This window comes from Mytilus galloprovincialis, chromosome 12 (genome assembly GCF_965363235.1).
Source record: "Mytilus galloprovincialis chromosome 12, xbMytGall1.hap1.1, whole genome shotgun sequence".
NCBI lineage: Eukaryota > Metazoa > Mollusca > Bivalvia > Mytilida > Mytilidae > Mytilus > Mytilus galloprovincialis.
This window is the reverse complement of record NC_134849.1, coordinates 46353260-46381229: the sequence shown is the minus strand read 5'-3', so window position 1 is coordinate 46381229 and position 27970 is coordinate 46353260. Positions and strand designations below refer to the sequence as shown.

The 27970-nt window shown below is 32.1% G+C and overlaps 2 protein-coding genes and 1 long non-coding RNA gene across 4 annotated transcripts in view; all 3 read left to right on the top strand.

Annotated features, from left to right (window-relative positions):
• LOC143053960 (perlucin-like protein) overlaps window positions 1-25867 on the top strand; it is a 58567-nt gene extending 32700 nt beyond the window's left edge. Inside the window, exons 1-6 of one of the 2 annotated variants that reach the window (XM_076226786.1) lie at window positions 18493-18565; window positions 21025-21339; window positions 21862-21935; window positions 23884-23971; window positions 24655-24867; window positions 25682-25867. In XM_076226786.1, the coding sequence (XP_076082901.1) occupies window positions 21054-21339; window positions 21862-21935; window positions 23884-23971; window positions 24655-24867; window positions 25682-25689 (669 nt within the window). In that variant the 5' untranslated portion in view covers window positions 18493-18565; window positions 21025-21053 and the 3' untranslated portion in view covers window positions 25690-25867. Of the gene's footprint in view, window positions 1-18492; window positions 18566-21024; window positions 21340-21861; window positions 21936-23883; window positions 23972-24654; window positions 24868-25681 lie in introns of those variants that run through there. The other variant, XM_076226787.1, reaches the window with a different exon arrangement.
• On the top strand, window positions 6571-9352 carry LOC143055131 (uncharacterized). Its single transcript, XM_076228272.1, has 4 exons — window positions 6571-6879; window positions 7459-7532; window positions 9175-9262; window positions 9336-9352. The coding sequence occupies exons 1-4, from the start codon at window positions 6594-6596 to the stop codon at window positions 9350-9352; spliced, it is 465 nt and encodes a 154-aa protein (XP_076084387.1). The 5' UTR covers window positions 6571-6593.
• On the top strand, window positions 9721-10588 carry LOC143053962 (uncharacterized). Its single transcript, XR_012971520.1, has 2 exons — window positions 9721-9926; window positions 10527-10588. It is a non-coding gene; the product is annotated as an uncharacterized LOC143053962 (long non-coding RNA).
• Window positions 25868-27970: the final 2103 nt, after the last annotated feature.

Below are 27970 nucleotides of genomic sequence, written 5' to 3'. Positions count from 1 at the left end.
ACAGTAGAGCACAAATTTTGCCATACGGCAGGTCACCTAATGTCGCGAATTAAAAAAGGTTTGAAATATACGTCAAAAGACATCGATACAAATAATCATTACACATCTAGAGGACTACATTATATTTACAACAATAGACAGGTGTAGATTAAACATTAGTTAAACGACGCACAGTGTCAACCGATGAACATCACAATATGATGTGGAGCAGGATATGTTCAACCTCCCGGAGCACATGAGATAACCCCCAGATTTTGGTGGGGTTCGTGTTGCTCAGTCTTTAGTCTTCTATGTTGTTTTTTCGGACGTTTATTTGTCTGTTTGTCTTTTTTCATTTGGCGTTGTCAGTTTATTTTCGTGTTATGCGTTTGACTGTTCCTCTTGTATCTTTCGCAACTCTTGTAAGCCTGATTAATTGGTTATTAATTTATAACCATGTCTCATGTTCTTCTTTATTCTTTCATTCTTGGTTGGGTTATTGTTTGTTTTTTTCTATAATTTTCATGTAGTTTATACATATTATATGCGAGTTTGATTGTTTTATTTTGTTTTGTATGATGTTCTTGGAGTGTATTAAGCTTTTAACTATTTATTAGTCTGTCTCTAAGTTGTTTCGGTCGAAATTGTGTACTTATGATATTTCTATATAACCAATGGTATGGTGTAAGTTATAACTGCTCATATTTCTAAAACACCGGATCTCATCGAAATTGTAAGTTCCTTTTCGTCCGTTCTTAGTATTTTGTGAAGTGTGTAATGAGTGTACTCTTTTGTACTCCCTGTGTGTTGCGTCTCTTTCGGTGTGTCAATTAACTTGCCTAATACCTTTTTCATCATAGTTGTTTTAGTTGTTTAAATAGAACGTTTTCTGTTTCTATTGCATATTCCAAATTGCATGTGCGATATGTTTGCAAATATTCATTGTAATAATGTCATGACTTTTTTGCAAAACAAATAATTTGGTTTGTAGTAAGATATCTGTGCATATGTAAAGGAAAATTTTCATTGCAATATCGTCTGTAATTGAAACTGATTCGGATTAAATAGGTACTCTCAATTATTTAGTGGATGCATATAACATGTAAAAGAACAATTTTATGCTCCTGAATCACTATCCTGGATTAAACTATACCGGGAACGGTTAAATCAACATATTTCAAAGCCAGAGTTGTATTAATACTTGACGAGCTTTAGAGTGTGGCCCTAAGTATTCGTCACTTGCGATTTTTCAATATGTATTCATATGAAAGTACAATTTTTCCCAAAAATATTTTGTGTCATTTCTGGTTTGATTTTGGGCATCCTGGTACCAATAGAACCGGAACTGTCACAGGTTTATTGATTTATTTGGTTATATTTTTGCTATGTTATTAATTATTTCATTTTATCACGAGATATACACAAATAACATTTTCTGTTTAGAAATTTGCTATATATTTCAACCAAATTGAATTGTCAAATTTAATTATCTTTGTTGAAATCAAAACAAAACTATTACAAAATAAACAAATATTCTTTAGGCAAGACTTCGTCCTTTAACACCTTGTTCACAAAAATCCAAACATATTTGCCTTCAAAATGTGTTTTTATATGAAATTTATAGCACAAAAATGCAGCTGATAAAAATATAAGTACTGTTTATATCCAAACGGGACAACTTAGGATAACTTTGCCATAGAGCGTGTATAACATTTAAATAAGAAAATCATTGAGACAAAAAAAAAAAATATCACGGAACAGCATAACATATATATTATAGAAAAGCAACTTTGTAAAATAAACAACAATAAATTTTGAAATTTACTGACTGACATTTTGCTATTGCAATTGAATGCAATGGAACTCATAGACATCTTTTACAACCAGACATTACTGGCTATTCAAAATTGTATGAAATATTGGATCAACGATCTACTACTGTAGATATACCAAACGGATCAAAGCCACAGTAGTTTAACTATGTTCTATAAGTTTTAAACACCAAACAAAAACAAAGAAACCAGAGATAATTGCATGCCCCCTAATCTGTGCAACATTATTTAAGTGTCTTTACGGTTATCATGGTTATTGTCTCCATTTTTACATACATCATCCACCATATAAATACAGATTTTGTAAACCTGTAACAACATGGAATATGACGACATCAGCAAATGTTCAGAACAGACGATCATTAGGATTTCTTTCAGTAAGTCTTTCACGTGTTGAAATACAGACAAATCGCATCAGTCAACCAGTTTGGTTAGCGATCTGTAAACGTTCGTATGTATGAATTCAGTCAGTATTCAATAGAAACCTTCAGAAGAGGTGTTTGTATAAGAGGCACAATAGGCATTGGGAAAAAACATTGACCAAAAAACCGTTCTTAATATTATGTTACAAAACCCAGCATTTAGTATCTGTCCTGTATACAACTGACTAATATTTGCTGCAAAAGAAAAATCTCAAATTGAATGTTTGTAGAAATTTGCTTCAAGAGTAGTTATTTTGTTTTATTTGTCTTAATTTTTGGGGTTGCTATTTCAATGACGTATAACCCATATCTCCTTGTTTTATTGAAATTTTGTAAATACAGTTAGTTGATTGGCTATTGTTACAGGTGTAACATTTGGGAGGGTAATATATCAGCGAATATTTTCATACAGACACTTCAACTATAGGGAGTCGGTATCAAAATAGGTCACAAAAACCGGCTGTTAGTCAACAAACAATCAATAAAATGGCGCAGTTTATAACCGGTAAAAATGAACAAAACACAAATATATTAGATTCTTTCTAATGAAGGCATGACAGCAAACACATTATTTGTATCCTTAGGTTCCTTTATTTATTTGTATCCTGTTTCATTGACGTAAACCCCTAATTTTCTTTTATTTATATACAATGTGCGGTCTTAAATCTCATTTCAATTAAAGAGTCAATTATCAGGGCATGAACACAAAGGAATACAAATTGAAATGCATTTTAAGATATGAATTATTATATGGAACTTAGGATGACTAACAAATACAGAAATATGGAATTCGTTTATGTAATGATTAGGCCATAGTCAGCCAAGACCTACATATGATAGGGGGATATGTTACAGATGAAAACTTAGCTGTCATTTTCATGAAATGTTTTGCTGTGTAGCTATACCTACTATTGCATGGTAAACAAAAATCTATGTTTGACGTTACTACCCATTCTATTAAACCAATAATCAACTCTAAACCTCTAATGAAGCGCGATAGATTCATATTTCGTACAGGTTTTTTTTATGATTAACTGACACATATGGAGCAGGATCTGTTTACCCTTCCGGAACACCTGAGATCACCCCAGTTTTTGGTGGGGTTCGTGTTGCTTAGTTGCTTATTCTTTAGTTTTCTATGTTGTGTCATATGTGCTATTGTTTGTCTGTTTGTCTTTTTCATTTTTAGCAATGGTGTTGTCAGTTTATTTTTTATTTATGAGTTTGACTGTCCCTCTGGTATCTTTAACCCCTCTTTTACAAACTGTTCAGAGTATGAGAATCGCTTTTTTTAAGCTCGACTAGTAAAGTCGAGCACATAGTTTTCTTCATAAGGCTAGACACAATCTCAACAATACTTAACTATACTCGACTTTGGTCTAGACTTCACTTGATAAGTCTGATTAAGTATTTGATAATCTTAATATAGTCTGAATATGATCCCGTCGAGTAAATAATTGTCCTGTTTCCGTCCGAGTACTTAATTATGTGTAAGTTAAAACCGAGGTGTAATAGTAGTGGTTCTTACGACCTAAGAACCACGATATGGACAACGCTCTGATTGGCTTATTTATTTTTCATTTTTGTTATCTATCATACGATTGTCTCTCAATGTTTAAACTGGTAGTACTTATGAAAATTATGTGCAAGTTAAAACCGAGGTGTAATAGTAAGAACCACGATATGAACAACGCTCTGATTGGTTTATTTATTTTTCATTTTTGTTACCTATCATACGTTTGGTTCTCAATGTTAAAACCGGAAGTCACGTCTGTCTTAAAAGTTGGTCTGATGACGGAAAAAATATCCGGATGCCTTATTTTCGTTTTTCTCCCAAGGAGAATTTCATTAAAGGTATTAAAAGCCCTCTTCCTTTTTCAAAATTCCGATATTTGTTTCCTCTCTGTTAAATTCAATTATTTTCGTGTTTCTGGCCTCAAACCACAATTATTTTTTCTCCTTTGCTACAATGCATCTTTTTGTAAATGTCAAATTAAATAAAAAATTTGCACCGCTTCAAACATGAAATAAATGTAACTGCTTATATATAGACCATTATTAGTCTAATAAAATATGATTCTATAACAATCCATCAGTGATTTTCTTTTGATGGCCTTATAAACATGCCAATGGTAGGATATGAATCTTGTATTAATGATTAAGACCGACAAAGGCTATTTGAGGGGTAGTCGCAGGGGTCCATTTCGGGATTAAAACCATGAAGTCCCGAGATGCAGAATTTAAAGAAATTCATATCCCGAAATCCCGAAATCGAAAAATATATTCCTGGATACAGTAAGGATCAATCCCGAAATCCCGAGCTTAAAACACCCGATCCCGACGTCCCAAAAAAGGTCATGACTCCTTCTAATCTCTATTTTCATGTTTGCGAAATCACTACGTTCACTTTCAACAATAGATATTTATGCCCCACTTATTGGCATTATGTTTTCTAGTCAGTGGATCCGTGTGTTCGTTCGTTCGTTCGTTCGTTTGTGGCATCCGTGTACTATGGACACATTCTTGTTTCAACATGTTTTACTTATTTTAATATATATGCAACTGGTATGACCCCTTAAATAGTAAAAATTTCAAAGAAAACAGAAGACAGAATACAGAGAGTCTCTATACATTTAAGTTGTATAATTGTAGTTTACATGTAGATAAACGCGAAAAATAATTGTCCTTTCGAAAGAGGTATAATAGTTGTGGTTCTTGCAATCTAAACACCATGATATGGAGAACGCTCTGATTGGCTTATTTATTGGTTGTACTTGTTATCTATCATACGATTGGTTGTACTTGTGATGTTTCAAACCGGAAGTCCTATCTATAACTAAAAGTTAGTCTGAAGACGGAATCATTATCCGGACTCCTTTTTTGTAGTTTTTCTCCAAAAATAACTCAATCTGAATTATCATAAGAATGGATGACAAATGCGATTATGAATGTTACCTATAGAACATAAAGGCATGACGATTAATTTATCGTAGAAGGAAGTGAAGCGACACATACGTACACAAAATGAGGTCTTCTCGTTTAATAGCACAGATGATGGTATGATACTAAACTATATGCTAGGCGAGCCTCACTTTTCGTCCTGTTTCTGAAGTTCGTACAGATAAATTTTATATTTTCCGTTTATGTACATATAATTGTATATATATTTTTTCCATTACGTTCCCATTTGTACGTTGATCTTTCCCCGTAAAATTTGTTGAATGATTTGTTGTAAATTATACGTGTATTCCATAAGAATAAGTTATTACTATTCATTTTTTCAGTGCACGTTTGTTACCATTCTTTCATTACGGATTTATCCTTTTGTAACTCCGCTGTGCGAGAGCGGAAAATTTAACGAGAGGTCTCGTAGTAGTTAAGGTCATTGCAGTAGAAAGTAAGAAAGACCATTCACAATTTGTCTATCTTTTTTTTTAATTAGATAAAAAAAAAATAACCCTTCGAATATAGAGTTCATAAGATAATAATTTTCTCTATAGAACCCATCCATTGTTCTCTTCATTTTCACCACTTGAATGACATTTTCCAATCTAATCAGAATTTAAAAATATTAAAAAAAACTAATTTTCTAACCGATTTTCTCATATACTGGACTGTCAACTCTTTTTATTTAAAAACGAAAATCTGTCTGCAGTGCCGTTATAACATACAGGTTTTCTGCTTGGAATCCCCGCCTGAAAAAAAAGAAATAGCCAAAATTTAAGATAATATATTTCGGCATCAAGGGATTATTACCACGCGGGGCTTACCGAACATAGAAAGTGAAACTATAATTCAACATAAAGTCCTAAAGTACAAAGAAAAAATGGATTTGTTCGCAAAGGGAGCCGGGGGTACTCACTCTGTATTTAAAATAGACATGAAAGTTGTGCAAGTTCATCTTGTCTTTTCTATTTCTACTCTATTTTCTATTCTAACCCAAAGATTTGATTTCATTCAACAAATAAATGTATAACCTCCTTAATGTACGCGTCGCTTACAAAGCGGCCATGTACCAAATGATCAATATCAATCTTCGAGGAATTTGACTTATGAGATGTTTGCATACTTTCAGCAGAGGTAAGTTCTTGGCATAACATACGGGAAATATAGGTAACTTAGTGTAAAAGAAACAATAATTCAATAGCAGTAAATTTATGAAGATTTTTCTAATGTATGTGTAAATGATTTTCTATTACTAGAAAATTAACGTACAGTTGTTTTATAGTGAAACTAAGCCATTCAAGTATGTAAACCATATGAAACTATGTTTTTTTTAGTTTGATATTTCATAAAACTTTATTAAGTACACATTTTTTCAAATTTAATTTCACAGGTTTGAAATTTTGAAAAATCAGAGATGATTTTCGTTCCAATCATTTTGTTGATGGTTATATGCAAGGATGTAACATCCGTGCCTTGTCTCTCTAACGAATCAAAGAAGGATTTCGATGACTCTAGAATTGCTCTTAAAGACATGGAAAATCACCTTGTAAATGCTGTCAAGAAATTAGAAAATGGTTTCAAAAAAATCACAGCTTCAATAGAGGACCAGTTTGGGGTAGTCAAAGATGTTCTGTCTAATCTCGGGGAAAAGGTCAAGAAGGTTGATAGCGACTTCCAGGTTCTAGGAAAAGATTTTAAGAGTAAGAAGTATAGCCTGTTTATACATATCAATTTCTTTCTCTATTTGCAGTATCATTTTAACATCTACTAGTAGTTTGATTGCTATCTTTAGCGTAATTTGAACGTAACAATTTTGTGTTCTGGAAAGTCAACCCTTTGAATTTCACCTTGATGGACCATGCATTGTGCAAAAGCCGGAAGAAACTTATCTTAATTAATAAATATATACTCGTGTTCTCTCCACAATGTCCTTCGCAGTTGCCTCACATTACATTCTCTATTCTAGCAATTTGCAAAATAATACTGTAAGTTCCTTTTTACCATCGCGAGAATCATGCAGATTGTTTTGGAATGTTCTGTTCTTTTGAAAGCTACTTGGTTAATACTAATGATTGACTGAATTTATCAAATACCAGTCAACAGTTGAAAATAGTGTTTTGAATAAAAAATAAAAAAGAATCTATATTTTAGCACGTTTTATTTCTTTGTTTTACCAAAAACAGGCCATCTCAAATACCTATATATACATACATGATATATTTACCATGCTTCAAAAATTTATTAGCTAGTATTGTGACTTTGAATAACTATTTTTGTAGAGACTAAATGGCACAAGTACAATGGACACTGTTACTATTACGGTCTTGACTCACAAACCTGGTTCACTGCCGAGGTAATTAAAGTTCTCATAACCACTTGTTCCTTTTTTGAAATTTTTGGTTTTATTTTACTGAAGTCTTTTATTTTTGTGACTAACAATCAATCTTAATCGTAAGTTTTTTGTGAAAACCGAATCATGGTAATAGAATCGCAGGGGCGGATCCAGGAATTTATTAGGGGGTGGTCACCTTTTGAAATCTTAAATTAAAATTCAATTTTTGTATGGCCCCTTATAGGAAGATTCTGTTTTCCACAAAGCAAAACACACTTGCATATAGATTTCAAAACAGTTCTGTTTGCTTTTATACGTTCATTCATTGCTTTATCAATAAATGTTTGAATATCAGTAGTCCTTTGTTCAATGTTGTCAAGAAAAAGTTGAGCTTTTGCTCTAGCTTCAGTATGACTTTTTTTACATGATTTCTCACCACAGCCTAAATGATCGATAAGTCTTGTACTTGCATGTGCCATATATATGTTAGTGGTTTGCATGATAATGTTCCCAAACTATCAACCCCAAACAGAGCACAGTATATACAGTAAGCTCCTTCTTGTGAAGGTGAGTACACTAGCCCATCATAGCGATTTAGCCATTTCAGCTGAAATAGTCTGTTCTTTCCTGCATATTTTTTTATAGGAAAGTTATAGTTTATTCCAGGATGGAAATGATTTCTTATCAAGTTAAATTTCTCTTCGTTTGTTAATTTACGTGTTGATTGTTTTACAAAACCAATGTCGTTTGTACTTATATGTAAGTCGGGGGTTGTTTCTTTAATCTGATCACTTTTATTCGTATCAATGCTAGGTCCATTACAAGTCGTTGGTACTTCAGAGGGGGCTGATTTGTGGCGTTTCCTGAAGGAAAGAGGGTATAATGTACTAAAAAAATTGGAATGAACGAAACTTTTAGACAAACAGATGATGGAACGGGGTATTCATTCAATATAGAATATTTATGTGACTTTAAATCTTGAAAATTATTTTTGAATTTTGGCATCACATTAAAAAAATATTATTGGTCGAGAAAAGTTATTATACAAACTTTAAAAATTTAGATAAACGAAATGTAAAAAAAGTATAAATTACCTGCTAAAACACATGTCTCTTCATTTTTACACCTTAACATCAAAGAAATCGACCAAGTAATTAGCGATTGTTGATTACATGTTCATTGTATAAACATACCTGTCAAGGTACATGCATTTAGCCTTATGGTAAGTAATGACAACTTTATGACTGGTGATTACGATAGACAAATTGATTTGATCGACGAATTTATTTTTCAAAATGTTCAAGGTGCACCATTTTTTGGTACATGGTGCACCATTTTTGCCAACCCAGGGGGTGGTCACCGGCACCGGATGACCACCCCCTGGATCCGCCTCTGGAATCGTGAGAAATACGTTTTATTATCAAAAGGAGGATTGAGTAACATCAAACATAAAAAAAACGGGAACAATATTTTAGGTTAAAAAAACAATTCATAAAAAAAAATGCACTGAAATAACTAAAACATGACTGTTTAGTTTGTAAGAAAACGCAAAAGACATAAATAACATTTTATTATGAATATTATTATTTTGATTTTGATATTAGGCATCTGTTAACAATATGCATTAATATCTTACATGTTTTATCTGAACATTGTCCTATAGAGAAAATGCAGGGATATTGGTGGTTACATTGCTAAGATTGGTGACGAAAAGGAGAATAAACAAATCTTTACAAACAAACCAAGCTCAAGTATGTATATAGTTTTGGGTTTCCAATTTTTTCAGATTTTTCTTTTAATTGCTTTCCAAATCAATGAAATAAGATAAAGATATAACATAAATTCATGATAAAATGAAATTAAAGAAAATAAATAAAATAATCAATAAATAAAATAAATAAATAAAATAATCAATAAATAAATGAAAAAAAATATGAAATAAATGAAGTAAAATAAATAAATAAAATAAAATAAAAAAATAAAGTAAATAAATTTAAAAATAAATTAAAAAAAAAAATGAATAAAATAAATGTAATAAATAAAATAGAATAAAATTAAATTAAATAAATAATAAAATTAATTAAATTAATTAAATTAATAAAATTAATAAAATTAATTAAATTAATTAAATTAATAAAATTAATAAAATTTAATGAATAGCAAAAATAGAATAAAAAATAATAGATAAATAAAACATTTCAGATAACCATTACTGGATAGGACTTACAGATTTGAATGAAGGAGAATACCGATGGACTTTTGATCAAACCAAAGCTACTTATCTACCTTGGCATAGTAGTTATGGCAAAAAGAACAATGGTTACAACTGTGGTGGCATTTATAATGATCAAAATGGACAATGGCTTGACCATCCTTGCAACAGTAAATTTTATTATATATGCGAGAGTAATTTCTGTGAGTACAACATTATTTTCTTTTTGATTATATCAAAAGTTGGTGTTTTATTTACCTAGTATACACTTTATAATTATGTCTTTAGTGAAACATATTGAACATGTCTACTTACTCGGTAAAAGTACTGTTTGAATGTACACAAAACATAATGAAATACAAGAAATTACTTTTTATCAACTGCTATTGTGAAATGACCTCATATTCACTATGGTAACCTCTGATCACAGACTAGTTAATTGTATATGTAAATTAATTTCAAGATTTCAAAAAATCTTCTAGATTAATGATATAAGTGTTGTTAGACATCTATTCTCTGTACACATATAACCAATTAGTTAACTATCTACGATTTCCAAACATTTTGGTAATATGTTCAAAACGTTTCAAAACTGGACGCCAATGTTAACAAACGTTTAAAGTTATGAATAATCAACCAATCATTTAAAATTATGTTCATTTCATTCATTGATGTATCACATAGTTGTGTGTTTGTTAACATGATTTTGAGTGTTGATCTTTAAAGTTTAACATAACAATACAGTTGTTCTATATTTTCGTAGCGGCTTTCTGTTAATTTGATATATTTTTTTTTATTTTCAGGTTTCTAAAATGTGATGATGTATCAGCGACAGAATAAAAATTTCAATAAATAATTGACATGATTGATGTTCTTAGTTTTCTGTATGTGGTATAACTTTTCGGAATTTTTCGTTTTTCATATCAGAGTAGAAATGACATGGATACAGGCATGCAATTGAATATTACTGTGCGACTTTAACAATGAGCAAAACCTATACGATAAAGTCGGCTTTTAAAAAGCCAAGACATGACATAATGTCCAATATTTTACAAACCAATTAACGAAAACAAAAAAACCCAAACAAACATGACATACATACTGTCTGACTAACGACAACAGCTGAATTTCATTGATCCGGACTTTGGACAAACATGTTTTTTATAGATTAGACCGTTGGTTTTTCCCGTTTGAATGGTTTTACACTAGTAATTTTGGGGCCCTTTATAGCTTGTTGTTCGATGTGAAAGGCTCATTGTTGAACGCCGTACATTAGCCTATAATGGTTTACTTTTATTAATTGTTATTTGGATGGAGAGTTGTCTCATTACCACATCTTCCTATATCTATTTGAGCTCCGAGGCCTGTCCCATAGATGAGATAGTGGCGAAACAATAAAACATAAGAACTGACTGTAAAAATCAGATGTAAAAAGCTTCACTCGCTACGAAACACACAATTAAAAAAACCCAGTTACTGATGTCAATGTCAATGTCAATGTCAACTACAACTGATTAAAACATGTGGTCCGAGACCACAAGTATTTCGTAGTGCATTTCTTTTAGAACATAAATGAAAATTAAAAGAATCCCACCTGCGCTTTCTCAATGAACTTTTTAGAGTGTGTTGTACTACTTTTAGGACAAATTATATCAAAATTATAGAAAACTTCATCGGCTTTAACTCAAAATATGGACAATTTTATGTTTAGGGCGTCTTGAAATCTTTTGACAGCTTCCGAAGTGTTAATTTTTAAACTTTTTCGGCTGGACTGGACCAAATCACTACTTTCCTTTAAAATTCTGAACCCAATGTAGTTTACAGTGTAATTTCACCCCCTACTTGCAATTTGAGGCATTAAACATGGAGAAATAAATTTGAGGTATGAAAATTAATGGCAAGTAACCCATTGTCAACACTAGGGACTATATTCGTGGTCTCGGACCATGTACCCAACGAATAAAGTATTTACCTGGTTTGATCAAAATTTCTTCGAAATTCTCCTCCATTCAAATCTGTGATCTGCTTCATGACGTCTTTACACAAAGTAATCAAACTTATATAGTCTCCCCATTTCAGTAGGTGAAATACATGTAAGTTCTGTGAATTTTTTTCCCCTTACCTGGTAAATAAGTCCAGGGTGTGTGAGATTTGTTCCGTACCTAGTTTCATAAGTTCCTTGCCTCTGAAATATGTTCCACTGGTTGTCTTAGATACTTACCATGAGTCATCCGTGAATTCAAGGTCATCATTCAAGAACATTATAAAAACAATCATTTATTACATATACATTGATGATGCAATAAATAAAAGTAGAAATACAACAGTAGAGTACAGCAAACGTTTAATTAAATACTCGAAAGAATATACACAAATGACACAAATTAGTCAGAAAATTTGTAAAATCACTCAGTAAAAAAAATATAGTTAAAAATGAACATTTGTGTCAAGTTGAAATGGACAAAATGACTGAGCAACATTTTAAAGACATGAAACTCAATATTTTTTTGAACTTATTTCACATTTGGTCAAATACGTAATTCCGGATTTTTTTACAGTGCTGGAACATATTTCTTTACAATATATATTCCAGGTATACATTAGTTTTCTGTAATATAAGTTCCGGTAAAACATGTTTTGGCGAAACAAATGACACGCCGGAACATTTTTTTTTTTAAATGCCTCTCTCCCAGAAAGGTCAATGTTAAGATTAGAAACTTTCAGAGAAACAAAACCCAGGGTAAAATATTAATAAATGAACTATTTGCCAGTCTCCGTAGAGCTAAAGGTGCTGACAATATTTGTAGGTAATTGTTAAATGATCAGTACAAGTCGACATTAGTTTTGTGTTATGATTGATCAATAGTTTATCCAAAGTAGTATGTGATGTGAAGAATTAGACTGTTTACTGCTCAGCTTTTTCTCGTCCTCGGCGGTATCTATAATACGTTTTTGATTGGGTGAATCGCTTTTAAAGTCTTATTTTGACCATGGGTCTTGCAAGTTATTTTTAACAATGATACAGTTTTGCTTATTTGTCAGTAATGATAAAGAATAAATTGCTGATTTATAAATTAAGATTGGGTAATGTTCAGGTGCTACGACCTGAAGATAGAAAACTTATGAGGTTTGAATAATTTTAAATTTAACTTGGAAAACTGATGTTTGAAAAAAGTAGATGCAACATTTACCAAAATGAGGCAGCAATCTGACGACACAAATAGTGTGTTTGCTGTTAAGCCTTAGTATTTATGAAAATTAAAAACAATATAATTACACACGTTCAATATATATTTTCAAAATAGGAAAATGTATCATTATGAGAAAGGTCCTTTGAAAAAATGTTATTACATTAAAAATCTACTGATTTGTCGTTGCTGTTCTTATAGAATAGAAGAGGTGGTATGATTTCCAATGAGACAACTCTCCACAAGAAACCAAATGACATAGACAACTATAATAGATCACCGAATGGCCTTCAACAATGTTCGTTTTTACTGGTTATGGACTGTATCTTTTAATGGATTTTCTTGCTTTAAACCCAATCATTGTGGCAAATATTACATTCATATTCCATCATGATTCTCATGTTGAACACAATAGCTGCTTTAAAATATCTCTTCCAGAGGCTTCAAAAAATGTGAACAAACAATACACTTATTCTGTTGAATAGAAATTAAAATTGAATAATAGATGAAAAGAGACGCGACTATACGCCATTGAGACACTGTAAAATTAGGCAAACTTTACTTAAATAAGCATGATAACTATTCAGCCAGTTTCAATCTATTGTATATACACACACATATATAGGATCAGACTGGTTTAAGAAATGTATATCTTATGATTGAAAATATCGAACCCAAAATTGGCTCCCAATTCAAAACTCCTCCAGCAGGGTTTTGAGAAAGAACAATTGAAATCAGCACAGCACCTAGACTACACAATTTTAAAGATCGACGTCATTATGGCTTAATTGAAACACGATAGCTGAGAGAAAAAGTTTCGCGTTCTTATATTTAATAACACCAAAGTAGTCGTTTGCACTTTAAATTAAGCCATTGTGACTTATTTCCTATTGTATCATTTTCCTTTTTTCGAAGTAAAGATTTGTTTGATCGGTGATGTTTTCGAAGAAGGAGACACGTACCTTCTGACGCAACCAGAGTTGTTCAAATTAGGGTTTCTTTTACTTGGTTGATAGTCTAAGTTTTGAACACCAGTAAAATTGCCTTATCTTTAAATGACGATATATATATATATATTTTTTTTTTCATTTTCTCTCTATTATCTGTTTTCTTTTCAACGTATTCTCGTTTTGGAAATGCATGAACATATCTTTTTGAATTTGGCTTGCTCAGAGCGCTTGGCTGTATAAACCTTCATCATGCAACATTGAGAGACCAAAGTTTTAACGCCGGGAATGTACAAGTACTTGGAAAAGTAAGGAGCTACATGTATGTGATGAACAGGAGCCTACAGAAAATTCCATTCTCTTCCCAAATGACTTGAACTCTTAGTTTCTTAACCATTTTAATCTATAAACGGACAATTTAGTATTTATAAGTAATATTTACCCGTCAGCAACATAACTTCTGTTTTTAAAAGTTTATTAAAATCGAAAAAAAGTAAAATAAAGTAAAAAAAGCAAATCTAACAGACAACAACAAACGACAAGCTCTTAATTACAGGTTTTTGACCTTGGACTGGCTAACAAAGATTGCCTGGAGATAAACAAGTTTTTTAACGTTTAATCCCCATTTTACAGGGACAATTAGTACAATAATCACAATCACAATGCATACATAAGTAAGAAAAAACAAGACAAAAACAATAATTACCAAACACTTAACTAACAAAATAAAAAAAAAAAAAAAAAAAAAGACACAAAGTACCGATCTACGAATTGGCAGTTATAAATAGTTAAAAGAAACTACAACTAACAAATACATCATCTCCTCCCACGTGTATCTATCAGTTCACATCTTTCTGATTCAGGATATAGACGCAATTAACACGTGACTTTGTGCAATGCCAAACATATAAGTTATATTTTTTACAGAGCAAGAATCTTGCAATCTGATTGGTTTATGCTTTACCCGGGCGGGAATAAAAATTGAACTCAGCGTTATTATTTACACCAGGAAATGTATACACCATAGCACGAAGGACTTTAATGTAAAGTTTTTGATTTTACACATCTGTGACTTTTAGAATATTTGTTTAATTATAAATCCGAACATTTGAAACTTGAAATAAATCATTTTCATAGGCATCTATTTACTGTCAAATCCACATTTGGAATCCGTGAATGTTCCATTCAGTATTGCAACAACATCGAATAATGAAACAGAACCTACATTAAAAATTCAGTTTGATGAGAGATAGTATCCGAATTTGATCCGTTCAAGTAACAAAATAAACTTCAGCTTGAGAAATTTCATTTGTATTACGTCCTGTTTGCCACAATATGAGAAGACCGTACCTTGACCTATAATGGTTTATACTTGTATAAAATTTTGACTTAGATGGAGAGTTGTCTCATTGGCGCTTACACCACATCTTCTTATATCTATTATTTATCTTCCGTCTTTTTTGCATTGTTGCATTGTGCTGTGAGACAATAGAAAAAAATGTTGTGAAAAAAGGATAAAGTATTCACAACATCGGGCCTCATGAAACGTATAGAAAACCGTTTGTTTGCACAACGTAGTTTTCTAATTCGCTTCTGCATGCATGATAGAAAAAAACTATGATCCAGTCAGATAACGTGTCTGAACAGTTAACCCATTTTAATCCTTAATTATGTCCATCGGTATCACGAAGTTCTTCTTATAGTTGATTGTCCGATGAATTCAACATTTCGAGCTAGCAATCCTCTCAACTTATCATTGTCTAAGATCACAAGTTACTTGATCATATTGTGAACATACTATTATGATATCTATAGTATGATAATTTGTATGTCGACAATGAACAAGAACAATGGGGAGGGGGACTTTGCGTTTAACATCCTTCAAAGGTATCTAATATCACCTTATTGGTGAAAATCGTAGATATAATAATGAGGAGGTCGATGCAGGCATATGAAATGTTAGGTTTAGTTTTATCTATTGAGTAAGACGGTATTATATTCTGTTCAGATTTTGGTATTAAATAATTATTATTAATTATATATGTCTATCCTTATCATGAAAAATGGGTTTCAATTTCAAAAATTCACATTTACTGAAGTTTGTGGTTTGAAAAATATACATGACCGATCGTTTACGAATCTAGTGATGTCTTATGGTGGGATAGTAGTCAATCACCAATCCGATATTTCGTGATGCCTAATCATTTGATTCAACTTATCATTGTCTTTTGCACGACGAGAGAGAGTACCTGAGATCACACTTCCGGTTTTTGTTGGGGTTCTTTTTTGCTGAGTATTTAGTTTTTTTATTTTATGATTTGTAGACCGATAACACCGTGTAGAACGCCACTTGCGGGGTGTCGGCTATGTTTGACATGGGGTGGCAATTTTGAAGCGACGAAAAAGTAAGAAGGTAAGTTCAAGCATCAAAATTTCTTATTTCTAGAACTCCCAGTACCATATAATGTATTGCACGGAAGGAACCGCAACATAATCTATTTCCTGAAAGCAGAAGCAGTCGTTTTCAGTGCTCAGTTTTCTCAAACACCTCGCCCTAGTTTTCCGTGTTGCAGATTTTGAGGCTTTATATGCAAATTTCGGTATAAAAAACTACTTTACACAGCCATCCCCCGTATCATTTATATAGAATTGTATTCCTCTCATTGACTTATACCAAATACCAGTTTCTTAGTTAAAATGAATTGGTTTTAAAACTGTTATTCATCAAAATATAAAGTGTCGCCCGGGGTGTCAGGTTTTGCGTCGCAAGGGGTAGAGGCCTGTCATAAAAAAAAAGAATACATTTTCTTATAAATCGATCTCTATCTGATACTTTTTAATTCAAACACACCTACACAAATAGGAACATATATTAAATGTAACAGAAATTCAACCTAGAAAATCACAGGTTACATCAAATTCTTCAAATTTTATTCAATTCCGGTTCGTTTAGAGATATGTATATAGTCAGAGTAGACCTTCAAAGTAGATATGATATTATAGATGTGTAACAGAAAACGGATAGTTCTAGCTGGGCGATTACGAACGAAATAACTGTCTTGAATCATTTTTTCTTGTAAACCTGTTCCGTTGTATATTGTGTACAAGTCGTTGTTTTCTCATTGACAATTGTAGTATCATCGTCTTCAGGATTACTTGAAGTTGTGTTGTCATTCGCTGAAAAAGATGCCGGTGAGTTTTTCATTGGAGAGAGTGTTCTAATTCTTGTAGGAGTAATTGATTTTTGCGGCGTGCACGAGTGCTTTTTAGATGAACCTGGTGATGAACTATGATGCATTTTGGCTGGTGGAGGCTTCAGGCATATCTTATATTGAGGACTATTTTGTGATGTTTTGGTTTATTGAGCCATAGCCTTGACTTTTTTTTACCATGATAGTGACTGAAAAGGAAAAGAAATCGTTTACCAGCTTGAAAACTAAATATTTTAAGCCATTTTTTTTTACTATGAATGAAATCAAAAGCACATGTTTTATAAGACCAAAAACTGGCAAAATGAAAAACCCTTATTTTGTCATGGTAAAGTAGATGTGTTTGAAATAAAATGTATCATATGAAGACTAATTTACAAGCAAATCTGTATTTTTTTTATGACAAGCCTCTACCCCTTGCGACGCAAAATCTGACACCCCGAGCGACACTTTATATTTTGATGAATAACAGTTTTAAAACCAATTCATTTTAACTAAGAAACTGGTATTTGGTATAAGTCAATGAGAGGAATACAATTCTATATAAATGATACGGGGGATGGCTGTGTAAAGTAGTTTTTTATACCGAAATTTGCATATAAAGCCTCAAAATCTGCAACACGGAAAACTAGGGCGAGGTGTTTGAGAAAACTGAGCACTGAAAAAGACTGCTTCTGCTTTCAGGAAATAGATTATGTTGCGGTTCCTTCCGTGCAATACATTATATGGTACTGAGAGTTCTAGAAATAAGAAATTTTGATGCTTGAACTTACCTTCTTACTTTTTCGTCGCTTCAAAATTGCCACCCCATGTCAAACATAGCCGACACCCCGCATGTGGCGTTCTACACGGTGGATAAGGGACAAGTTAAAACCTGCCTCCGAGCCTGATTTTCTCTGTGTGCTGAAAATCCATTGTTGACCATTTCCAGTCTTAATTTTTATCATTATGTCTTTTGGTGGGTTTTTTTTTGTAATGGCATTGCCAGTTTGTTTTCGACTTGTGCATTTTAATACCACTTATTTATCATTTGCTTCTCTTTTAAGTTTAGTTGAATAGTAAAACTATTGTAGAAGTGATTTAATTTATAGTTTTAGTCAGTAGATTTACAAATTCTTAGTTGTGCGACCAAATGTGTTTTTTTTTATTGATGGCCCCTTTTATTTCATATCTTTGTAAATTCCTGATGTATTTAGCATAATATTTTGTGACAAATCTCAATAATTCAACGTATGATAAGTCTATGGTTAAAAAGATTAATAGTATCAGTAGTTTCTTCCCTGTAGTATATGAAAAAAGTTTGAGATTATTTCGAGAGATGCTTCAGCATATTTACAAATAACTTTTATCAAACCTTCCGTGATGATACTGTTAAGTATCACATAAAAGATATGTAATTTGGAAAAACATCCGCATCAATTATACAAAGGCAGAGATTTAAGTTATGTATATATGAACGAAGGCCATTTTTCAATTAGAAACCAGAGAGACAGTAACGGTGAGTAACAAGGCCAAACACGAAAGTAACCGATCAAAAAGTTCAATTTCGTTCGCCATATCTTCATTGTCTTCATATTTTGAATTTTGTTTGTAGTTTTTCTTTATCGCGAGCGTAGTTGAATATAAAAAATAAGGAAATGTGATATGATTGAGAAAGAGACAACTATTCACTAAACGTAAAATGAGGTAGATGTAAGCAATTGAAGGTAATCGTACGGCCTTCAAAAATGAGACATACACATACCGTATGGTCGGCTATAAAAGGGTCTTGACATGAAAAATATGAAACAATTAAATTTAGAAAACTAACGGCCTAATTTACATCGATTTATTAAAAAATATAATTAGCGAAATACAAATATGACAGATATTATCCAATGACAACCAATGAACTACAGGCTCCAGTCTTTAGACAGGCACATAAAGAATGTGGCGAGGTTAAACTTGTTTGTGAACAATCAACCCTCTGCTTATCCTAGGACAGTGGTGTAAAAAGTAAAATCACAAGGAAAGTCCCTAATCACATGGCAAAATCAAATGACAAAACACATCAAACGAATTCGAATGGACAACAACTGTCATATTCCAGACTTGGTACAGGCATTTTCTAATGTAGAAAATGGTGGATTGAACCTGGTTTTATAGCGCTTAACCTCTCACTTTTACAACAGCCTCATCAAATTCCGTTATATCCGTAACAGTAAATCAAAAGAAGAAACAATAAAAATCATTCGAAAAAGACTTAACTCATCAGGTTTGAGACGTCATAAACAGTCTTAGAAAAATATGTCCTTGTGCAATGCTTAACTATAAGTATCGACAGATTGTAGTATAACGCAATATAAGTAATATTTGGTAAAGTTTTAGTTGAGTTAAAACAAAATCGATATTATACAAATACAAAAAATATTCAAAGATTTAACTACAGTATTAAAAAGGTAACCTTTTGAAACAAGCATAATTAAAGTTTACACGTATTATATCTTAATTTCGGGGCTAGGTTTACAACATAATTGCAAAAATAAGAATATGCTATTACGTTTGAAATAAGTTTACTACAGGTACAGCCAAACTTGCAGACCAAATTTATCGATAATTAAAGATTATCGTTGATCATCTCAACGAGATTGCTTTTCTAGCACGAGCCGGTACGGGGAAAGCGAGAAAAGCAATCGAGTTGAGATGAACAATGATAATCTGTTTATCGCTATTTTACCTATGACGACGTTGTCAATTTCATGTCAATTTCATTAGCAACGCCATGTGCACCTTAGTTTCTAGCGATAATGTTCATATCACTCGTCTCCACTGAGATAGAAAGTTATCAGTCAGCACGGTCAAAGGAAAATTTCGTAAAATAGCGATAAACTTTATTATCGAAAACTTTTGTTGATGTGATGATTGTGTGTCAAAACTATTAAAAGTATCAAACGGATCACCAAAAGCACGAATGTTAAACATCTGCATATGTTTTATTACACAAAAATTACGATGAGTTCTTTAATAGTAGTTAAGGAACTAATTAAACATATTAAAGGCACCGAAAGATTAGTAGAAGCACACTTACTGGAGGCAGAGATGAAACGATATTTTAGGGGATTTTTTTGTGTAGTTTAGATAATAAATACATAGTGAGGACCTTCAAATGTTCAAAGGAGGCCTTCAGCTTTGGTTAATTTCATTCTTAGGGACTTCCTTGTAGTATTTACGTCATACCATCACCACATTGTTGGCTGCTATGTCGGCAGGTTTTAACACAGAACGCAGATAGTACTTTAATTTTGTTTTTAATCCTAGAAATGGGCGTATGTGTAAGATATTTAAGTAAGTTTGATATCAAATAAACGCAAAATGACAGGTAATCATTGTAGAACACTTTTTGACTTAATTTTTATTTATATAATAAAATAAATTCATGAAATGTGAAAAAATAGGGTACATTTTGCCTGTTTGTCAGATCTGTAGTTCCTGTTTTGATACATCCAAAGTTCCACGAAATTCGTTCGTTGCACATTTCTAATGATCAGGTATTAACCATCACCTTCTAAGGTCTGAAAAGCAATGAACACTTTTGATGAACATTTTTGTTATTAACACAATTAATCGAAAGCCTCTAATCAACAATGACTTATTCAACATTTGGTGTTTAATTTATAAGCAATATAGAATCTAAAAAGTTTTCTTAACAAAGAATTTCCATTTTTTAATGTTTAGAAATGTAGAATGTACAGTATCTAATTTAGCCTAATGTTTAATAAAGCATATTCTGTCAGTTATCACTTGTTTCATGGAGAAGACATAAATTATGTTCTTTGAGATTATTGAAGATTTTAGTTTCTCTTTCTGATGCTCCTCTCAAAATTTTCAGTAAAACAGTTTGCAGATACATAAGACAAAAACAGAAAAATATTCTTTTGAATTTAAGAGTTAAACTTACATCAGATTGTTTGGTTACAGGAATTTGATTTTATTCTGAAAAACTAAAGATGATTGTCGCATTGCTTATTTTATTGATGCTGATATCCAACGATGTAACTTCCCTGTCCTGTGTTTCGAATGAAGATAAGAAAGACTTCGATGACTCTATAACTGCCCTTAAAGAAATGGAAGATCATCTACGAAACACTACCAAGAAGTTAGAAGAAAGTTTCAAGAAAATAACAGGTTCACTACAGGACCAGTTTGGTGTAGTTAAAGACGCTCTTAAGAATGTAGGAGAAAAGATCAAGAAAGTTGACAGTGATTTCCAGCATCTAGGAAAAGATTTGGAGAGTATATACAACTAAATATTTTCTTGTCTTATTTGGAAAACTTTGTTAAAAATAGTTTGATCCACAGCCTTGAACATACATTTGTTATAATTTGGCTGGACGATTCTAAAATATAGAAATTCAACTCTGTTTAACTTTGAAGCTTGTATTTACTGACGACGAGCAAAAAAGAATACTATTATTAGGGAGCATTATTACTGATGATGGTATTTACGAAAATGTCTACTTCGAAATACTTAACATTTGTTGTGACAAGTACTATTGAGTTTCATATCTGTCAAAATTTCCCTTTTTTCAAATGTATTTTATTTTTGTTCTAATCTACTGTGAACTAAATGGCGATTACATGATTCTGAGAGACTCTGGTTTTAGGTTGTTAACATTTGGTTAACATATGCATATATACAGGACATATAAAGACAAAGCTGTTAATATTTCTTTTCATAGAAACAAAAACAAAAGAACCCTCTCGTCGGTTTTATTTAAAAAAAAAACGATTACAAATTGTATTTGTATGTTGTAGAAAACACGTGGCACAAATACAATGGACACTGTTACTATTACAGTTCTGACAAACAAAACTGGTTTATTGCTGAGGTTTGATATTTACTTATAAAACTTTGTATTCATGTAACAAATACAAATTTCCAACTGTCAAAACATATTGCGACAGGACCATCGGTAGGCATGTGGTGCGTCCAAATTTTTCATACCATTTAAAGTATTTAATCATGATAAGTTTAAGACAAAATAATAAAACATTTAATGAAAAATATGTGAAATTAATAATAATTTATTGCTTCCGAAGCGCTTTTCTGGATTTACCTTCATCAGGACGCTAAAAGCCAAACATTTGAAATCCGAAGATGTATGAGTACCAAAAATCGTTGAAGAGCTATATAACTGCCATGCTGGACTTTTTAATTGACAACATATTTGTTGAATTTGGAGGTTTGGTCTTTCAACAGACTATAGGAATCCCAATGGATACCAATTGCGCTCCTCTACTTGCAGATTTGTTTTTATATTCCTATGAAGCAGAATTTATCAAAGGCCTTGTACAGAAAGGAGAAAAGAAATCAGCCCAGTCTTTTAATTTCCCCTTTTGGTATATTGATGATGTACTGTCTCTTAATAATAATAGATTCAGTGATCACTTACATTTAATATATCCAAGTGAACTTGAAATTAAAGATACTACCGATACAGATAAATCTGCTTCATATTCAGATCTTTTTCTCGAAATGACTACTGATGATAGGTTGAATACCAAAATTTATGACAAACGCGATGATTTTAATTTTCCTATAGTCAACTTTCCATTTCTGTGTAGCAACATCCCAGCCGTACCAGCATATATAGTATATGTGTCTCAATTGATACGTTACTCTAGAGCTAGCTCAAAGTACGTTGTTTTTGTTGAAAGAGGAATACTGCTTTCTCAAAAGTTGGTAAGACAGGGCTATGAATCAATCAAATTAAGGTCATCACTCAAGAAATTTTACGGTCGCCATCATGAGCTGATTGGCCATTATGACAAAAGTGTGTCAGAAATCATATCTGATATTCTTCCTCAGTCATAATAACGTTCCATCATTACCGAACTGAACAAAGAAATAACACTACGCGTGCTATATACGGTGCAGGAAATGCTTACCCTTCCGGAGCACCTGATTTCACTCCCGGTTTTTAATGGAGTTCGTGTTGTTTCTTAATTATTATTTATAAATGTTGATGTAACTGTCCTTTGCATTTTTAGGTCTTTGTTTACTCCTTGGTTTTGATTGTTCATTATCTATATGTCAAAAATACCTATAGTAAATAGCCAAATTCATATAAAGCCAACTTTGCTTGAGGGAGTTTCATAATAATTTCAAAATTTATAAACGGACAATTTTAGTAAAGTTTGTTCAATCATGTCAGTATCGAATCACTGACTACTGAGCTGATGATACCCTCGGGTACTGATAGTCCACCAGCAGAGGCATTGACCCAGTGATGTAAATAATGAAAAACAACACGTTTAACAATTTATTGCGTCCGAAGAGCTTTTCTGGATTTACCTTCACCAGGAACGCTCAAAGCCAAAAATTTGAAATCCGAAGATGTATGAGTACCGAAAATCGTTGAAGAGCTATATGTCAAAAATACCATAAATAAATAGCCAAATTCATCTAAAGCCAACTTTGCCTGAGGGAGTTGAAACCTTAGGGTGCTTAACTGTTTGATTTAGTGATGAAATGTAAATTAAAAGAACGCTTATTTAAAATACAACTGTAAGAAAAGTAAAGTGAGAGGGTTAGCGCTATAAAACCAGGTTTAATCCACCATTTTCTACATTTGAAAATGCCTGTACCAAGTCAGGAATATGACAGTTCTTGTCCATTCGTTTTTGATGCGTATTGTTATATGATTTTGCCATGTGATTATGGACTTTCCGAATTGATTTTCCTCTGAGTTCAGTATTTTTGTGATTTTACTTTTTATCATTACATATTATTGATTGTATAGGAATTCTTGATTAATGTATTTCATATGTTTCTAGAGAAAATGCAGGGAACTTGGTGGCTATATTGTCAAAATTGGTAACAGTAAAGAGAATGAACATATATATGCAAGCCAACCTAATAAATGTAATTACACAGTTCCATCTGGAATTTTCCCTTGAGTTACTTATATTTTGTGATTTAAATTGAGCATGATAAATTAAGACGGAGACCGATTTAATCAAAACAAAAACAAAAATCATAAAAAGTGAGAAAAAAATAGATAGAAAAAGACATTTATGTCAAATCAATGTGTTCAAAAGTTAAAGAAACAACTCGAAAAAAGATAATCTAAATTATTCATCTTAAATAACAAAATTGTATGAAAAAAAAAAAAAAAAACTAAGTTCAATGCATATTCATTGGTTTGTCTCCCACTTCACGTAAATACATTATACAGTGAATTGTAGTTCGATATTATCCGTTCAAACTAGCAACCGGTGACAAAAGAACGCTCTACAATTCAACATGAACAACAATCATTTTGATAGCATTTAAATTAGTTCCCGGAATCTCAGTTGTTTTTAATGAATGACGTAAGGTATAGGACAACTAATACAGAACCGGTCAGGAAAAAAAACATACAAAAAAAAAGTTCCTACGCGTAGAAGGAACCTTCAAAACATGTAAAATGTGTGGATAGTTTTGGAATGAAATTAATGAATCTAACACAAAGAGTAACGCTGTATAGAATAATTGGTTAAGTAACATTAGATAACATAATTAAGTGAAATATATAAAATGCATTTGAAAATAAATATTTTTTTCAGACATTCCATACTGGATCGGATTGACAGATTTGATTGAAGGAGAATTCCGATGGAATTTTGATCAAAGTAAAGCTACTTTTCTACCATGGGTTGATGGATATGGCAATCAAGGCAGTAATAAAAATTGTGTTGCCATGAATAGTGCTGGAAAAGCAGAATGGTTTGATACTTCATGCAACAATGCGAGATATTATATATGCGAGAGTAATTTCTGTAAGTTTATAATAATGCAGCCAAATTTGAATATCTATGTTTAAAAGCGTAATACACGATATGTTGACTTCATAAACAATTTTAATTGTCTATTTATTATACTCATGTTGAAAAATATTATTATCCTTTTTACAGTCACTCGATACAAACACGCTAAAGATGATTGATTGTTGGCGATTTAAGGCCGGTTTAAAGCGCCACTTTTGGGCTATTTCGTGGCGGTCAGTTTTTATTGTTAGAAAAAGGCATAGTACCCGGCGAAAACCACCGACCTTCGATGGGAAAACTGACAAATCCAGTCATTCACAATTGGAATGTACCTGCACAAGGTTGGTTCGAACTCACAGCCTCACTGTTGAATGGCTAGTGATTACAGTAGTAGAGTTTATTTGACCACTTTGGCCACCGAGGCCCCAAAGAATCATGACAAAGCAAAACTGATAACGAGTTATTAAAATACTTACCTGTATAATTTCAAGTTGAAACTTCCTCCATATTTCCCAATTCTACAAATATGTAACTACTTTTTTTTATTTTAATGAAAATTAACGCGTACAAAAAAAACAAAGAAAAACAAAATTTAAAAAAATTAGAAAAACCTTCGTTTGTATACAAACGAACCAAGTAAGCAATTATATACAGCCATTTTTTTATTTTTGTGAAAGAAGTTTTAATCAGGGTTATTAAAACTGTAAATATGATATGTGAAGGTAAACAACGATTGCGTACACACATTTCAAATGTTCTAAAACATTTTAAACAACAATGACAGGTTATCCACAATAATCGCAAAGGTTTTCTCTTTCATTTGTAGGTTTCTAATCTAAACACAACAGCGACTGAATAAAAGTTAAATGAAGAAGAATTTGCCTGTATTGTTTGAACATTTTCCTTCTCCTAACTTTGTTGTCCTAAAAGTTGAACAGGTCTATAACAGTCTGTTTACATAGAAACTTTGTTTGAATATTAAAATCAAAATCTTGAAAACAATTATCACAGTTCGAACGAATTAAAAGTATATTCTTGAAAACAGTATCTTTTGATTCTATTGCAACTATATTAAGAAATGTCAGTGTAAAATGATTGGCTCAATATTTTCATAGGCTCCAAAAATGCACTTTGCTACAGTGAACATTCGTTAAATTACTGAGGTACCCTTTTCAATTATTAGCAAATCCATTATAAACTTCATATGGGTCGAGGAAAGGAAAGGGACACTTCAATTCACAAAACACAACGCATAACAAAAATAGAGCATTTAGAAGTCAACTATAAGTAGAAGTTAACGTAGGTGCTAAGAGAAGTTCATCCTGTAGATACGTTGTCTTTTCGTGTCTTAAGCATTGGGCTAAACAGGGCATTTAACGTCGTCTATTAGTCACAATCATTGTGGTCCATAGAATGTAAATCGTTTTATCAACTGTTGTCAATTGCGTTCATTGAACAATGTTGCTACAGCCTTTAAAAAAACTAATAATGTCAACTGAGCTAAGATGAAAGAATATTATTCCACTGCATGTTGATTGGATAGCGAAATCAACATTTGATTGGTTGAAACTATCACACGTGACGTTGAACAAAACTTCATATTCCCCTCTGAGTATCATATTCCCCTCTGAACGTCAGATTTGCCTTGTGCTTACCCGTGGTTAATGTTTAAATAAAACATTTTGATAGGGTTTGTTTTAAAAATTATTTCAAATCGAAATCAAATAGAAAAGAATAAATAAATAATTATTTTTAAATCGGTATTGATTATCATTGTGTATTTTAGTTAGAAAACAAAACGTGTAAGGAAACAATCATCTGTAAATTTTATATTCAGAAGTAAAAAAAAAGTATAGGCAGTGGAATAAAACATTCATTCCCCTAGGCTTCGTGAGATATGAAGATTTGTTCACCCTCGAAAAGTCATATTTCGAAATATGATTTTTCTTTGGTGAACAAATCTTCATATTTCCCTCAGGCACGGGAAATGAATGTATAGTATACAATGTCAATGAATCCTCAAACAAAACAAAAAACTTATATAAACTAAACAGATCATCCTGAGGAAGTAAAGATAATTTTGGAGAAATCATTTAAGCGATACATCGAACAGTTGATATACGGTTGCTGCTCACAAGGAAGCTATTAAACCATAATTTCAAAATGGTGAAGTTGAAATCAGGCTATCGTAAATTTTACAGACGCCACCATGAGTTGGTTGGCCATTATAGAATACCCTTTCAAAGATGAAATCGAATATGTTTCTCATGTCGTAACTAAAATCCCGTTCCCTTTTCCTGATTGTGACCTACCGAATTTGTCTATTTATCGGGTTTGTAATAACATGAGCAACACGAAGTGTGCCACATGTTGCGCAGGATATCCTTACCCTTACGGAGCCCATGAGATCACTCCAGTTTCGGGTGAGGTTCGAGTTGCATATTCTTTAGTGTCCTGTGAACTATTATTTGTCTGTGTGTCTGTGTCTTATCTAACCATTCGCCAGTAAGCAGAGAAAACTATGTGACAAACTAACACATGTGATCGTTAGAAAGGCACATTTAATAATGAACATCAGGCGGTAAACAATAAAGGGAAATAACCCATCAATCATACATGTATAATCATGACACATGGAGTAAGGAAGATAATACAAATCAAAACATGTGACAATCAATACAATACATTGGCGCAACTTCTTTTCTCCTTCAAAGTCTCTCTCTCTATATATATATACAATTGTCAACTAATTATCTCTGTTATTGTAAGAACATGAATGAAATTAAATGTTATCAATATGCATAAACTAAGCATATAACTATCAATAAGAAACCAAATAATTCTGACATTTCTTTTTTCCTTTGAAGTCTCTATATCTTCATCGAATGCATATTATTGTATAAGTAGTTAAACAAAAGATACTGTGCATATACATTGTAATAAACATAAAATGAGCAGTAAATGAAATGCAGAAAGAAATATGCCGTATCTCTACGTTAACAATTAATCCAAGGTGACGAGTGAGCACTAAATTAAAAAGGCAATGAAATCTTTAAACCGCGCTGGCGTTTTCAATTTGGAGCGCTTACGGAGAACCCGTTTATTATCTTGTTCA

What these genes read in the sequence shown, in the direction of transcription:
- LOC143055131 (XM_076228272.1), top strand. Translation starts at nt 6,594, where the DNA reads ATGATTTTCGTTCCAATCATTTTGTTGATGGTTATATGCAAGGATGTA. An exon ending in TCTAGGAAAAGATTTTAAGA is followed by an intron (nt 6,880 to 7,458) that starts GTAAGAAGTATA and finishes CTATTTTTGTAG; the next exon opens with AGACTAAATGGCACAAGTAC. An exon ending in AAACCTGGTTCACTGCCGAG is followed by an intron (nt 7,533 to 9,174) that starts GTAATTAAAGTT and finishes ATTGTCCTATAG; the next exon opens with AGAAAATGCAGGGATATTGG.